Source organism: Oreochromis aureus, linkage group 14 (assembly GCF_013358895.1).
Source record: "Oreochromis aureus strain Israel breed Guangdong linkage group 14, ZZ_aureus, whole genome shotgun sequence".
Lineage (NCBI taxonomy): Eukaryota > Metazoa > Chordata > Actinopteri > Cichliformes > Cichlidae > Oreochromis > Oreochromis aureus.
In genome coordinates this window covers 9,603,030-9,616,516 of record NC_052955.1, presented here as the reverse complement: position 1 = coordinate 9,616,516, position 13,487 = coordinate 9,603,030, and the positions used below count along the sequence as shown (strand labels likewise).

The following is a 13,487-nucleotide window of genomic DNA, read 5'->3' as shown; positions in this document are numbered from 1 at the left end:
ACTGTGGCTTTAATTTTTAGCAGCTGTCAATTTTTCCTTTGGTCTCTGTCAGCATTTTAACTCTGTCTTCTTGGAAAATGCCTATCCTGAACTATAAACAGTAACTTCCTGTTTCAGTTTGTGTCATTAGGGCTAAGGCCCTGCTGAAGAAAAAAAGTTTTGATCTAATATTGTCAAATAATGGGATTCAATGTAATGTAACAGTCATATCTGAGAGGCATATAATCTGTCACTTTGTGTTGCTGCCATAATGCACCAGCGATAGCACCATATGATAGCAGTGCAGATCATGGTCCACTGAGAAACTCTTCGAGCTATATTCAGTTTGTTTGTTTGTGTCTAGTTTTCACTTTCATTCCTTTTTCTTGGTTAAGTTCACAAAAAAAGATTGACATATGCCTGTTCACAAGATTAACCTGTTGCATCTCTTAAGTGTGTGATGAGTCGCTATTGGCTTGACTGGTTGCATCACAGCAAAAAAGTCAAAAGACAGCTTGTGTGTACATTTGAGATGCCAGCGACTTTGACAAAATGGTTAGGTTTGATGCCATGAGAATAAGAACCTCGTCTGAGATGTAATTTCTCCAAAGTAATCCCGTTAGCTGTAATGCTGCTGATTGCTTTGAAGGTACCATGGAGCACAACCTAATAAACATTTTACATCAGCTGTTATTGAGAAGCAGTTATTGAAAGAGAGAAGTGTACCTCTGTGATTAAATCCTCATTGCTCTAATAGAAACCAGGTGCTGGAGAGTTGTGTAAATGTTTTCCCATGGATTTTTGTGGGCAGTGCAGCTTTAAGAGATTCAGACCTGACAGCATTACATGCTTTGTCATTCAATTAAACAATAGCCACATACGCTTGTCATGCCAGTTTTACATTCCTCAAGCCTGTTTTTACAAACTTTGACCCCTGTGGACTTATGCATCTACAGAAGCTTCATGCCATGGGGAATATTTGTATATGTTTTTGAGTTTACCTCACTTATAGTCTAATTCAGGATGTCAAGTTACGTAAGATTCTACTGCAATAACAAGATATGAAAAAATATGAAAAATCTCAGTTAATCTTTTAAAGAGAGATTAAAAGTAAATGATCATCTATTTTGGATTTAATGGCTTTAAAAAGAACAACCCTTACTAAAGGAAGAAACCATTACGTTACAACAGACGGCCCTTTAAGAAAACAGAATTAGTGGCCACTTTAATGGATTGGGACCAAAGTCAGCCCCTCCTTCCACAACCACATAATCTAAACCCAGATATACACCACATGTGTGGCTCTGCTGGAAAAATGAACTCGGCTTGGGAATATATGGTCAGGAAATTTATAGCACATGCCTGAGACAAGCCCTCGGGGGCAGGGATGGAGGTGGAGGAGCGATCTCCCCATTCCCTGTGCCTTGTTTCCATTAGGCTGGGAAGTGCAATCTCCCAGACATTTCAAGGGGGCCTGGTGTAAGACCTCCTGGCCAATAACATGACCCATTCAAGGAGGAGAAATCAGTTTCCTCGCATCGGGGATTTTCCCACTACAGCAATGGGACAGCATTCCACATCTGTCACCAGATATAGGCACAGACAATGGTTCAAACTCTGGAACTGTTCAAATGTAGACATATAATGCATGAGTAAATATCAGTGTGTTTATCTGTAGGTGTTTATGAAGGATGGAGAGAGAGGGTGGACAAGGGAGAAAAAAAAAAGTAGTCCAGAAAGTATAGCACTTTTTCGGGGAAAACGGGAACACGAGTGCTGCCTGGCCAAAATAAACAAGTGGGTGAGTCAGCAAAGGGAAAACATTCTCGAGCTGACTGATGTTTCCTCTCTTTGCATCTGCTATTACTTCTGCTGCCAAGGACTGCTCCAGAGGCTAAGTCATTGTCTAGCCACAATGATCCACAGTGTGATAATGCTCGTCTTTACTGTGCAAGTGGTTTCTTTTTAGAGTAAGTAGGTTGTGTTTTTTCCTCTTTGGTGATTCATGTCAAAGGAGGTCAAAACCTAGTTGCTGTTCTTCCTCCATCACCTTTGCTCTTGAGAAGATGACAGGGTTGGTATTGTCTATCTGTCCGTTCTTGCCTTCTACGTCACTGAGACTTGTCTCTTGTTTACAGTGCCAAGATCTTGTCTTCACTATTCCTTTTTTCAACCCGTGTCCAGTACAGGTGCATCAAGATGGGTTCTTTGTGACAAAAATCATGTTATAAAAAACCTCCCCAAAAAGACAAAGTCAACAGCTGTTACTGTCTTTTGTGTTAAATTAGATATTGTGCTGTCTGTTGACATTCTGGGCTTTTCTCTGTGGGCTTCCTGGGTCATGTGACCAGTGGAAAACGAAGTGCTTGACTCGGCCTGACCCTGACCCTTTCTGAAAGACTCACAGGATCAAATGAAGCAGCTTCTTTACTGAAGTGTGTACGTGTGTTTTAGTCCTCCAAGCTACATTTTAGCCCGAGGTGAATAAGTGGGGCTGAAAATAGAACCACGGTGATCACTGGCTGAATTTCTGAATTACATTTCATTCCTGTCACTTGCTAAAAGTGACAGATCGCTTTTGATAGAAATACAGAAAAAGGATGTTACACACTGAGAAAACTGTGAATGGGTAAATTTTGATGTTTTGCCTGGTTGGAAGTCTTTGATGTTTGCAACATAACATGAGAAGTATGCAGCTGTTATTGTTGTCATGTCAGATAAACTAAGATCAGAGGAGTTCTATGGGCTCCTACGTGCAGTCTCTAACTCTCCCTACCATTGTATAACTTCACTTTCAAACAGAACAAATGGAAAACTGAGCCCTTCATTAATATTCTCAGCTGCACACTCTTTGGTGCCGAGATATCTCACTATGTGACCTTGCTATAATGTTTAAATCACCTGTCCTGCCCGGTAGAAAATGGTCTTTGTCTTTACTTCATTTCAGTAAAGTCACATCAGCTTCATACTGAGAGGGCAAGCTGGGGTCAGCAGAGGTTTAGTCATTTCAGAAAGTGTCATTCTGTGTGTTTAGCATGGATTTAAACCTGTTACAGCAGTAATCCCAGCTGGTGCCCACGAAATGAATTCAGCCGATATGATATCACTGCTCTTAGGTCATGCACTGCCTGAGCGAGCATACAATAATAGGAGGAAATTCCTAAAATAATTATGGTAGAATGATCATTGAAGCTGCTGTCTTCAGTGGCAGCAGCCAGCTTAGAAGAGGTTACTGTGGTTATTCTTCAGGGATGACCTGATGTTTTCTTGCGTTAGGATTTTAGTTGCATATTTTTGTAAAAAGAAATTATTTTTTCTTAAACGTGTAACCTGCTCAGATCTACCTGGGGAGAACACTCTAAACCCATGTTAAGCTTTGAATAATAGACTGCATTGTCCCGAGTTAGGTGGAAATTCTGGTAACAGCTAACGCATACACTCACAGGCTATTTCATTAGGTGCACCTGTTTGGTTGCTCATTAACACAAATATCAAATCAGGCAATCACATGAGAGCAGCTCAGTGCATTCAGGCACGTAGACATGGTCAAGATGACCTGTTGGACTGCAGTTAAAACTGAGCAACAGAATGGGGAAGAAAGTGACTTTGAATGTGGCATGAATGTTGGTGTCAGATAGTCTGGTCTGAGTGCTTCAGAAACTGCTGATCTACTGGGATTCTCAGCATACAAAAGTATTTAGGGTTTAGAGAGAATAGTCCAAAAAAAGAAAAAATGTCCAGTAAGCAGCAGCTCTCAGGGCAAAAATGCCTCACTGATGTCACTGGTCAGAGAACAAATTCCTGACTGCTTCGATCTGTTATGAAGGCAACAGTAGCTCAACTATTCGTTACAACCAAAGAATGCAGATGAGCCTATTTGAATGCACAACATGCCAAACCTTGAAGCAGATGCGCTACAGCAGTAGAAGACCACACTGGGTGATTTTCTTGTCAGCTAAGAGCAGGAAACTGAAGCTAAAATTTGCATTGATCAAACGAAAAACCGGACAGTTGAAAATGTGAATGTTGCTGCTTGGTGTGATGAGTCTCGATTTCTGCTGCGAGATTCAGATAGTAGGGTCAGAATTTTGTACAAACAACATGAAAGCATGGATCGATCCTGCTTTGTATCTATGGGTCAGGGTGCTGCTGTTAGTGTGATGATGTGGGGAAGAATTTCTTAGTATACTTTGGGTCCTTTAGCACCATCTGAGCATCATTTAAATGTCATGTCCATCCCTTTATGACCACAGTGTATCCATCTTCTGAGCATCTTCCAGCAGGATGGTACTCATTTACTTTGTCATCCGCAAGATCTTAAGCAGCCTTTAAGATGTGATGGATCAGGAGATTTGCATCATGGATGTGGAAGTCTGTGATGCTTTCAGAATTAAAGCAGAGAACTGAGGTAGCTATGAAGGCAAAAGGGAATTCAACTTGGTACTAGCAGGGTTTACCCGATGAAGACAATATGTGAGTTGTCAGTTATACCTAAGAAAGAAAGACTGACTGTAAAGATTATACACAAATCTGTAAGTAAAATAACTGAATAATTATTATTGATCATCACATACAAAGAATACCTATAATAGAGCATTTGTCTGATTTTGGATTTATTTATTTCAGTGCTATTTTTCTGGATTTTCAGATTAGAATATTGTGACAGTACAGGAGAAAGTGATTGCTCACTTGTGGATTCTGTCATTTGAGAGCCACAGTGTGTATTTGCGGTGTTGCGTGGTTTGTAGCTAGTGATGCCTTCAAGTGCCCTACGTAGACCTGGGTACTACTTGAAAATTGCACGAGTACAACTGTGGAAGCGTTAATCTAAAAAGTAACTTTGTATGTAAAGCCTTAACATTGTACACAATATTGTATTAACTGCTCAGCTGTGATAGTGCTGGTAAGATGACAAATAACAGAGTCAGTTTCACAATGGAGTCCAGAAAACTTTGCTGCACAAAATGTGTGTTTATGTTCTGAAAAAAATAAAATAAATATTAAACAGAGAACATATAATAAATGTGTCATAGGCTATTGACTTCACTGACATAGGCTTAAAGGTAGCTAATATTTTTTTAAAAAGTGAGCATGTGTATTGCTTCTACTGTACTCTATATACTGTAAACGTATTAGACATTTTGCTCTGTATCTGCTACTGACATTTATTGTGTTCTGCTTGTTTAAATTTGCTTTTTTAACTAACAATTCAAGCTACGTTATGAGGATGGGTTCATCAGTCTTTTTTTAGCTGTGAAATAAATAAATAAACAAATAATCAAACCTAATCAACTTTTCTTAACAATCACTTTTCTCATATGATTTTACAAAGCCTGCTCAAATGCCTGCAGGACCTCTGCAAAAACACATATTTGCAGGATCATAAAATGGGACGTTTCTTTTTTTTTTTTTTTAAAAAAAAACCCTTTTGATTAGCTATAGATTTGTTAAACGCATAAACTCATGAGTTTATGCGTTTAACAAATGTTTCCCGCGGTATTTGAAGGCGTCACGAGAACAGGGCTGTGAGTCGATACACGCGCGCACACAAACACATCTGGTGTGAAGTGGGAAAGCCGCGCTTAGTGCTTTACTGTCACTTTCTTACTTTTACTTGTCTTGCTGATTTCCGTTTCTAACTGGGAGGGGTACATTTAATTCCCCTTGAAATGGTGACAACTTTGTTTGAAGACCGGTCACCGGAGTCAGGTTTGCCGCCACTATAGAAAGAACTTGAAGCCGGGAAAAGGTGATTTTGTGTCGGGGTGTTTAAAGGGGTTTGTGAGAGACCAGGAGGATTTTATTATTATGTCCGAGTGGAGGATTTGAGATGAATTCTAAAAGAAAGTCAGCGAAACTGAAGCTCCGGCGGTCTTTCAGCGAGCAGCTGCGGAGCTCCACATCCAAAGCCTGGGATTTACTCTGGAAGGGTGTCAGAGAGCGGAGACTGGCAGGTCAGTAGCCCGCTTCAGGTCAGAACTTACCCGCGGTATAGGCTGGAATAGAGTGTCATCCACCGCAGCAGAGACTGAGGTGACCCCATCCTATTAATGGGAAGAGTTTTTTAATTCGTATATAATTTGTATATAATAATTATTATTGTTTTATTATTGCGTGAATGTGCACACTGATCAGAGTGACATTTAAAGAGAATTTAAGAAGAAAACATTCTTAATGTGGTAGGCAGTGAATTTGTTTTTGTGTTGGCAGATTTTTTTTTGTCTAGACACTACTGATACTGTTTATCCTAAAAATCGCTCCACGTGTTCATTAAGTCTGGTCTAATATTAAAATTTTAAAAATTATTTTTTTAGTTGCTCTCATAGTTGAAGTTAGGCAGCAAACTAAAACAAACAAACAAATTGTCTATTAAATGCCATTAACTTATAATAAATACAGTAGAAACCTTTCTACAGGAGAGTTTTCCTTTATTAGCGTCGATTTTTTTATTACTTTCAAATGACAGTGGGGTCGTTACACCGCAAGGGGGCGCTGATAAGTAATTTCACCAGTTTTATGAAGTGAATGAGATTGAATGAAGCAATCTTTGATCTTATTTTCTGTCAAATAATTTACGTTAAGTTATTATTGTGTTCATAAGAAAAATCTCATTTGGTTTTCTCTATTTAGAGCAAAAATCTATTTTTTCTTTCATTAGTTGTAATGACTGTATTTCTGCAGGGTAACATTATTGTGCATGCTTTCTGTGCCACTTTCTTTGAGATCATAGATCACATTTATTTCCCTTTACATTATTTGCTCATACTTGGCTCAAAAAAATCCCAAATAAACCCAAACTGAAGCAACTTTGTGACTGCATTGAAAATGTTTACACATAGGTGCTTTAACCCCTTTAAAATGCATTTGCCTTTTTCAGTGACAACACATGTGTTGTCAAGAATTATTCAGTGAAAGTGAACTTTATTTTCCAAGTAATATCACATATAGCATACATGTTAACTTTTTGAAATGTGTATGAAATTAACTCCATACGAGGAAGCCACTTAATGGCACTTAATGGCAAAAGGGATGGAAACATTTACCACAATAGGCACAGTTTGGTATTGGTACGTTTTGGTATTTTTTGCTTCTTCTAAGACTGTGTTACATAATGTGGAAAATGTTTAATTTTTAGACTGCTCTGGGATCGATTTAAGTTAATAATTTCAAGGTCAGTTTTTGTTGCACTGGTTCTCTTAATGGTCCTGAGAGCATTGCATCAGAAGTGAACGTCAGTCATCTGTGCAGTTGCCCGATTGTACCGCCAGGTGCAGTAAAGTGACCACCTTATGCGCCTTATGCGGGGAAAACCATATGAATTACAAAACAGCTCTGTCTTCACTGGTGGATTTGAAGTGCTGTAGTCATTCAAATGGAGACCAGATGTTTTTACGTGATACATTAGAGAAGTTGTTGTTGAGTTTGCGCACAGATCTGATCCATGCTTGGCTCAGCTGTGAAGCCTGTTTAGGGACGTCACTGGTGCAGCAGCTGAGTCTGCCAGTGTCTGGATATCTGACACATTAATCTTGCATTCTTTTCCATATGCAGCATGTGATGTGTGCCATGCATCTGCTTGAGACTTGGAGCTGCTTATGTAGACACTGAACAATGAGGGGACACATGCTGCATAGAGACCAGACCCAGATGTAGATGGCTGACATATGGGAATTGATTTGAATCATTTGTGAACTCTGCGTGAAAGTTTTTTCTTTCCTCTTTTTTTTAGGGTGCTAGGTGTGGTACAAATTTATATTTTTGGATATTTTCTTTTTTCAGTGTATATGTAGATAATGGTGCTAGTGGGGTACTCGAGATGGATTTGGCCTGTCAGCTGAGAGATGGCAGCTGTTTCACAAAGTGTGTTTGCACCTTAAATTACTAACTAACGGGCCTAGCCAAAACTTTAGTTTAACATTTTTTTTAAATAAATTATACAGTATCTTATATTATGAAGATTAAATTTAAGGCCATTCTGCAGCAAACAAATTTAAAACCAAAGCTTTAATAAGCCTTATCAACACCTCTGAGATGAATGTGTGTTCATTACATATTCAAAGGAACAAAGTGCTGAGAGATGTGAGCTGCCAGCCTATGTAGATAAGTTTAAATCACAAACTTTTTTTTTGTTATAAGGCGACAGTCCAAGGTTATGACTTTGAGAATGAGCCTTTGTCCAAATCCTAGACATTAATTAAGCCTCTTAAACTGATTTTTTGTTGGCAAAACACAAATATTCAAACTGAAAGTTTAGCTTTAAGTCAAATGCCTGATTTGATTTGTTTGGTTTATTTAGGAGCTTTGGAGTAAGTTGTGTTGCGGCCTTAGAAGTCAGCCGTAACAGTATTTTATTTGACATTTAGGTGTTGCAACTGAATTCTGTGGAGGAATACAAATATACAGGATTGCCTGTATTGTGCAGTAGTGTGACGCATCTATTACAGCTCTTAAAAGTGTTAAAATATTTGGTTTATTTATAAACTGAGGGTTTAGTGGTTTTCTCTGTCAATCATCACTTTAGTGAGTTGAGACGTTCTTGGTCTGTGTGTCCAGTTCTGATAGATTGTGGAGACACAGGCATCCTGGAATAAAAAATGTCGAGATACTTTGGTCTGCTTCCTTATTTCCCAAGGGTTGCCACAGCAGACAGATCTGCACGTTTGATTTGGTACAGACTTTACACGAGTAAGCCTTCTTAAAACCTCCCGTTTATCTGGGTATGGCATTGGCATTAAGGCTATCTAAGCCAGAAATTGGGTTTTTGTGTGTCCCCCAATCTTGAACTGGGGATCATTTGCAGATTATGCCTGGTGTCTAAACCCACAAATATTCCTTCTGTACTCAGCTTTGGAGCTCAAGCTTCAAATCCACAAAACAGAATTTTTTTTAGAATCACACCTGGCTGATGGGTATGCTAGATATTTGTTTAAGTGTCAATAAGCAGCTTTGAGCGACCGTCCTCCTGTCGTAATATTATCTGGACATTTTACCCCCAGCAGAAGCAAAACTTGCAAGTCAATGGTGAAATAATTGGTTTGTAGCATTTATATTGTTAAATTCACTCCCAATGATAAATATAGGCATAAAGTCTTGCTAAAAAAAAAAAAAGCATCCAAGAGCTGAAGTGAGTTAAAAAGTTTAACCACCTCATCATATAGAGCTCAACTGGTCTTGCAGTATTTGAGCATGATGATCATGCAGAGCTGAGTTCAGCAGTCAGAAATGTGGTGGCTCATGAAGTGGAAATCTTCTGTCACACTAGAGTTATTCTTAAAACTTAACCACAGAAAACATAGCCACACCAGAAGCAAGACTGCCCAGTCCAGTCCATAATACATAAAACCACATCAGTGCTAACTCAAGATGATTCAGAAAAACCACATCAGACTAGCGTCAACTAACTCAAGATGATTCAGAATACAAGTTCCCCTTTTGTAATCACACATGAAGTGTGAAAGTGAGTGTATATATGAACTGGACATGATTCAAACCTAATATCACATATATATATTTTTTTTTTCCTTATGGGGCAGGGGGCTCGCCAAAAAATCGCTAACCCGACGTCCCGGGGCTAGCGATTTTCCAGTCGGGCTGCCAAAAATCTCAGCCCTGCCCGTCGGGCTATCATAGGAAGGAAAATTTGACATGCATTAAAGAGGTTGTTCTGACCGTTATGTGAGTACCTGTGTAAAAGCAGCATGATTTACTACCCGGTATTTTTAGTTCTCTTTGAGCCAAATAAGACAGGTCAGGTGAAGAAGGGGCAGCCAACAAAAGCCGACCACAAAATGAAACGTTATGACAAATCAGACTATGAAGAGGGCAAAAAGCAGCGCAAGCTGGTTCAGCCATGACAAGCTAAATAACCAAGTTTTCATTTCATTTTGAGTCGATGTTTCTTTGTAACTGGGACAATTTTAAGAAAGACCCCATCAGAACTCCATGAGAAATGCAGCAAATGCATTATTGCTCAGTCTGCAATATCCCAGAACAAACAGCAATTGCAAAAACATACTAAAAATGATAATGCATGCTGTGACATATTGAAAAAGTCTGCTTTCACTTTCACTGCGATGGGCCTAATAATGAAGTGTGATAGTGGTGCTGTATATGAACTGGACATGATTCAAACCCAATGTCACATATATCTATTTTTTTCCTTATGGGGTATATAAACAATACAAATCCACTTTGTGACATGGTAGCTATGTTGACAGAGCCTCTGTATGTTTTTGTGCATCTGTAATGTGAGTCTGGATTCCTGTTGTCATGTGGTATAGCAGTTGAGCTCTGAAACCCAGACAGTGGCGTGTTGAAACAAGTTTGATAAGGGCTGGAGTCACTGCGCTCCCTCTAAGGACAGACCACAGCCATTTCATCATGGCATGCGGCATAAAGTTAAACACAAGGACATCTCTGAGTACACAGAGAAGATGTCAATTAGCAAGTATTTGAGTTGATCACTGCTCAGGTATTTGAGCATGGACGATTAATTTTGTTTCCGTGACACCATTATTCGGGCTCTTAAATTTCATTCACTGTCATTCACAAGATTGAGTCGGAGACGGTGACACCATTAATCTTTTGTCATTGCATCTGCAATGTGATACGTATGATGCACTGGGTGATATACATCGTCTAGACAAAAGGGAAGAAAAATATGCAGAAATGTTTGCCCTCATTTTTTGCATCTAACACTTTAAGCCATTCTTTTACAACATGAATGAATGCAGGTGTTTGTGTGTGTAAAAAGAGAAAAAAAAAAAGAGTCGTCACCCAATGAAATCATCTGAATGGTGTCGCACCATCACCTAGTGCTTTTAAAAAAGCAAGAGCCTTGTATTAAAATAGCGCCACTTGAGGGTGTGGGGAGGGCCATTAAACCCGGGAGAAGTTTATGAAAATGTGCAGAGGGCTCTGAAGTGTGCTGCTGAATTGTGGTCTTTGTGAGCTTAAGCTAGGGTGGATTATGCCAGCTAGTGAGAGGAACAGACAGGGGCTGTGTTTAACTTGGTCGCTTGCCTATTTGTGCTCTATTCACGTGTATGGCGCCATGCTCACACTAAACAGACAAGCCTGTATGCTGAGGCCGGGACAGTCACTGGGAGAGTGGCAGGGGCCTTGATTGGCACTGGGTGTGTCTGCTGGTACCAAAGCATATTTCAGGTATTAGAAGGCTGTTATTTTATGGTGTAAACTGGCTGACAGAAGTGGACTTTAAAATCATAAGAATATATGATTTGGTTTGCCATTCCAAATGGAGTAAGTTACTTGCTTTTGAAAATATTTGAGATGGTTTTTTTTAGCTTAGAGGAGATTCATTTTTGGTTTTACTTGTAAAACTTTAAATTTAGGCTGAGTCAAAAAATCCAACCTTCTAATGCAATTTTTATGATGAGCTTTGTTTAGTTTCTGGAGGATAGGTTTGGGATATTTTCCATAAAAAATAGTCCAAATGAGATGTGTTTGCAGTACTGGAAATAATAAGTCATATGGAGTTGCCTGGATAGAGCGCAAATAAAGTGAATGCACCGAACTGTCACCTACACTGCCCATACATTGGTGCAATCTAGCAGTTTCAAAGAGCGGCTAATATCTGATCCCACTGGGATAGGACATTTACCTTTTCACAAGCTTCTAAAAGGCTTTAGGACTGCAGGGGATGTGTTGCTCTATCATTAATAAACATCAGGGAATCACAAAGAATGTGTTTAAGGGAGCATGTGATTGTTTATCTTTATTTTAATGCATTGTACATTGATTTAGCAGTTACTTTGTTACTGTCCTGGAATCTCTTACAAGAAAATGAGCTTGCGGAGTTGCATATGAATAAATAAACAAATAAATGGGGGCGAGGGGGGATTATATGCAAAAAAAAGTTGTAATAAGTTGTAGCAATTGTCCCATAAATACCTAATTTTTCCTTTTCTTCTGCACAGCTTTATTTAAAGTCACAGTTTGATAGATGTCTGTTGGTCCATGGCAGAAAATGGAAAGTCATTAAGTCTTTGTGTACCAGCTACAACAGCTGCGATTATGAGGAACATGATACTAGTCAGATTGTACGAAAGTGAGACTAAACATTATTGTGTCAGGGAGATGAAGCCTTTAATTTTGATCATCAGAACTGAATAAAATACTTGCTGGAGATTGATCTTTACTTTTCAGTTTAGTAAAGTGGAATTAGGTCAATTGTGTTGCAACTCCAAGCTATTTTTCCTGTGAGTAGCTGACACTTTATAGGCAGCCTACTGAGAGCACTTCCTGTGACTGGCTGTTATGAGAGACTGTTATGTGGTGGGGGTGGGTGAGCAGAAATGATACTTGTCAAATGAAGAACAACTTCTCGATCTCATTCCCTTTCCGTAGTTTTCTCGAAAACGACACCAAGAATTTCTCGTGCAGTAAATTTGGTGCCTGTGTGACCTGCAACAGCACAAGTATTGTTCTAGCACAGGGAGGGTCTGAAAGCCACTATTTTTGTAAGCCCTCCCAAACCCCTCTTCATCCTTTCCTGCTCTCCTTACTCAGTTCATAGGCATTCCAGTGGTATTTATATTTCCCTCCAGAGCAGGGGGAAGTTGACAAGTATTCACACAGACATTGGATTCAGCTCAGAAAGGTGGGCAGTACTCCCACTGCCGGCTTGCAATTGGTTTCATTGTGGTCACATGGCCTGCAGAGACAGGCTGAAGTGTTGGCACTCCTCCCCCCATAGCCTACGCTGTGCCCTCCCTCTCTGCTCACTTTAGGTTTTTCGCGCATGTATGTGAAGTTTTCTGTTGGTCAGACCCTGTGTGATTGAGTGTGTATCAGCCAGGGGATAGGGGCGTATTACAGTTATGTTTTGGGAGCTTACCGAGTCCATGGGCAGTGAGTGCCTCGGGAGTATGACCCCTGAGACTCAGGATATATACCTGAGAATGGACCATCACCGCAGACGCTCTGGCTACAGGTTGGGCAGGATTATTGCCAGGCAGCAACTACTCAAGAAGATTGCTGGAGGTATGAGACTTGTTAGGATAGAAGTGACAGTTCAGACAATTATTCGAGTCTTTTGGTCGTTTGGTTTTTGAGCGAATTTGTCATTTTTCCAGGATTGAGAGGAATACTGACTAAGCAAGGTGGTAGTCAAAACATGGAGTGAATAAGTTCTGCCATGTGTGTGTGTATATGAGACTGTGATGGCAGGATGATATGTTGACAAAGTAGTAAGTGTCTTGTTTTGATTGGGATAAGCTGATTGTCTTTTTCATATCAGTTTGTATCTGTATTGGTTTCTCACTGATTTCTAGATAAAAGTGGAATTCAGTGTTAACAGGATTTTAAAGACACATGTACCGGAAACAGGGTGTGCTTGTGTGTATCGCTGCAGAAGAGGAAAAAAAAACTTGACCTTTAGCCAACAGGTAGTCAAGGGTGCAGAGGTGGTAAATAATTGGTATTGACTGACTATAACAAATACAGATAGGTGATAAGCAATAGGGTCAGTTATGTAAGAAGAGCTG

At 39.6% G+C, this 13,487-nt stretch overlaps 1 protein-coding gene across 4 annotated transcripts in view; it reads left to right on the top strand.

Annotated features, from left to right (window-relative positions):
* The window catches only part of stard13b (StAR-related lipid transfer (START) domain containing 13b), a 60,919-nt gene that overhangs the window by 24,852 nt on the left and 22,580 nt on the right, over positions 1-13,487 (top strand). The window contains exon 1 of one of the 4 annotated variants that reach the window (XM_039597999.1): positions 5,550-5,933. The exons of 2 other annotated variants lie outside the window; for them this stretch is intronic. In XM_039597999.1, the coding sequence (XP_039453933.1) occupies positions 5,810-5,933 (124 nt within the window). In that variant the 5' untranslated portion in view covers positions 5,550-5,809. Of the gene's footprint in view, positions 1-5,549; positions 5,934-12,735; positions 12,985-13,487 lie in introns of those variants that run through there. One more of the 4 variants, XM_039597998.1, reaches the window with a different exon arrangement.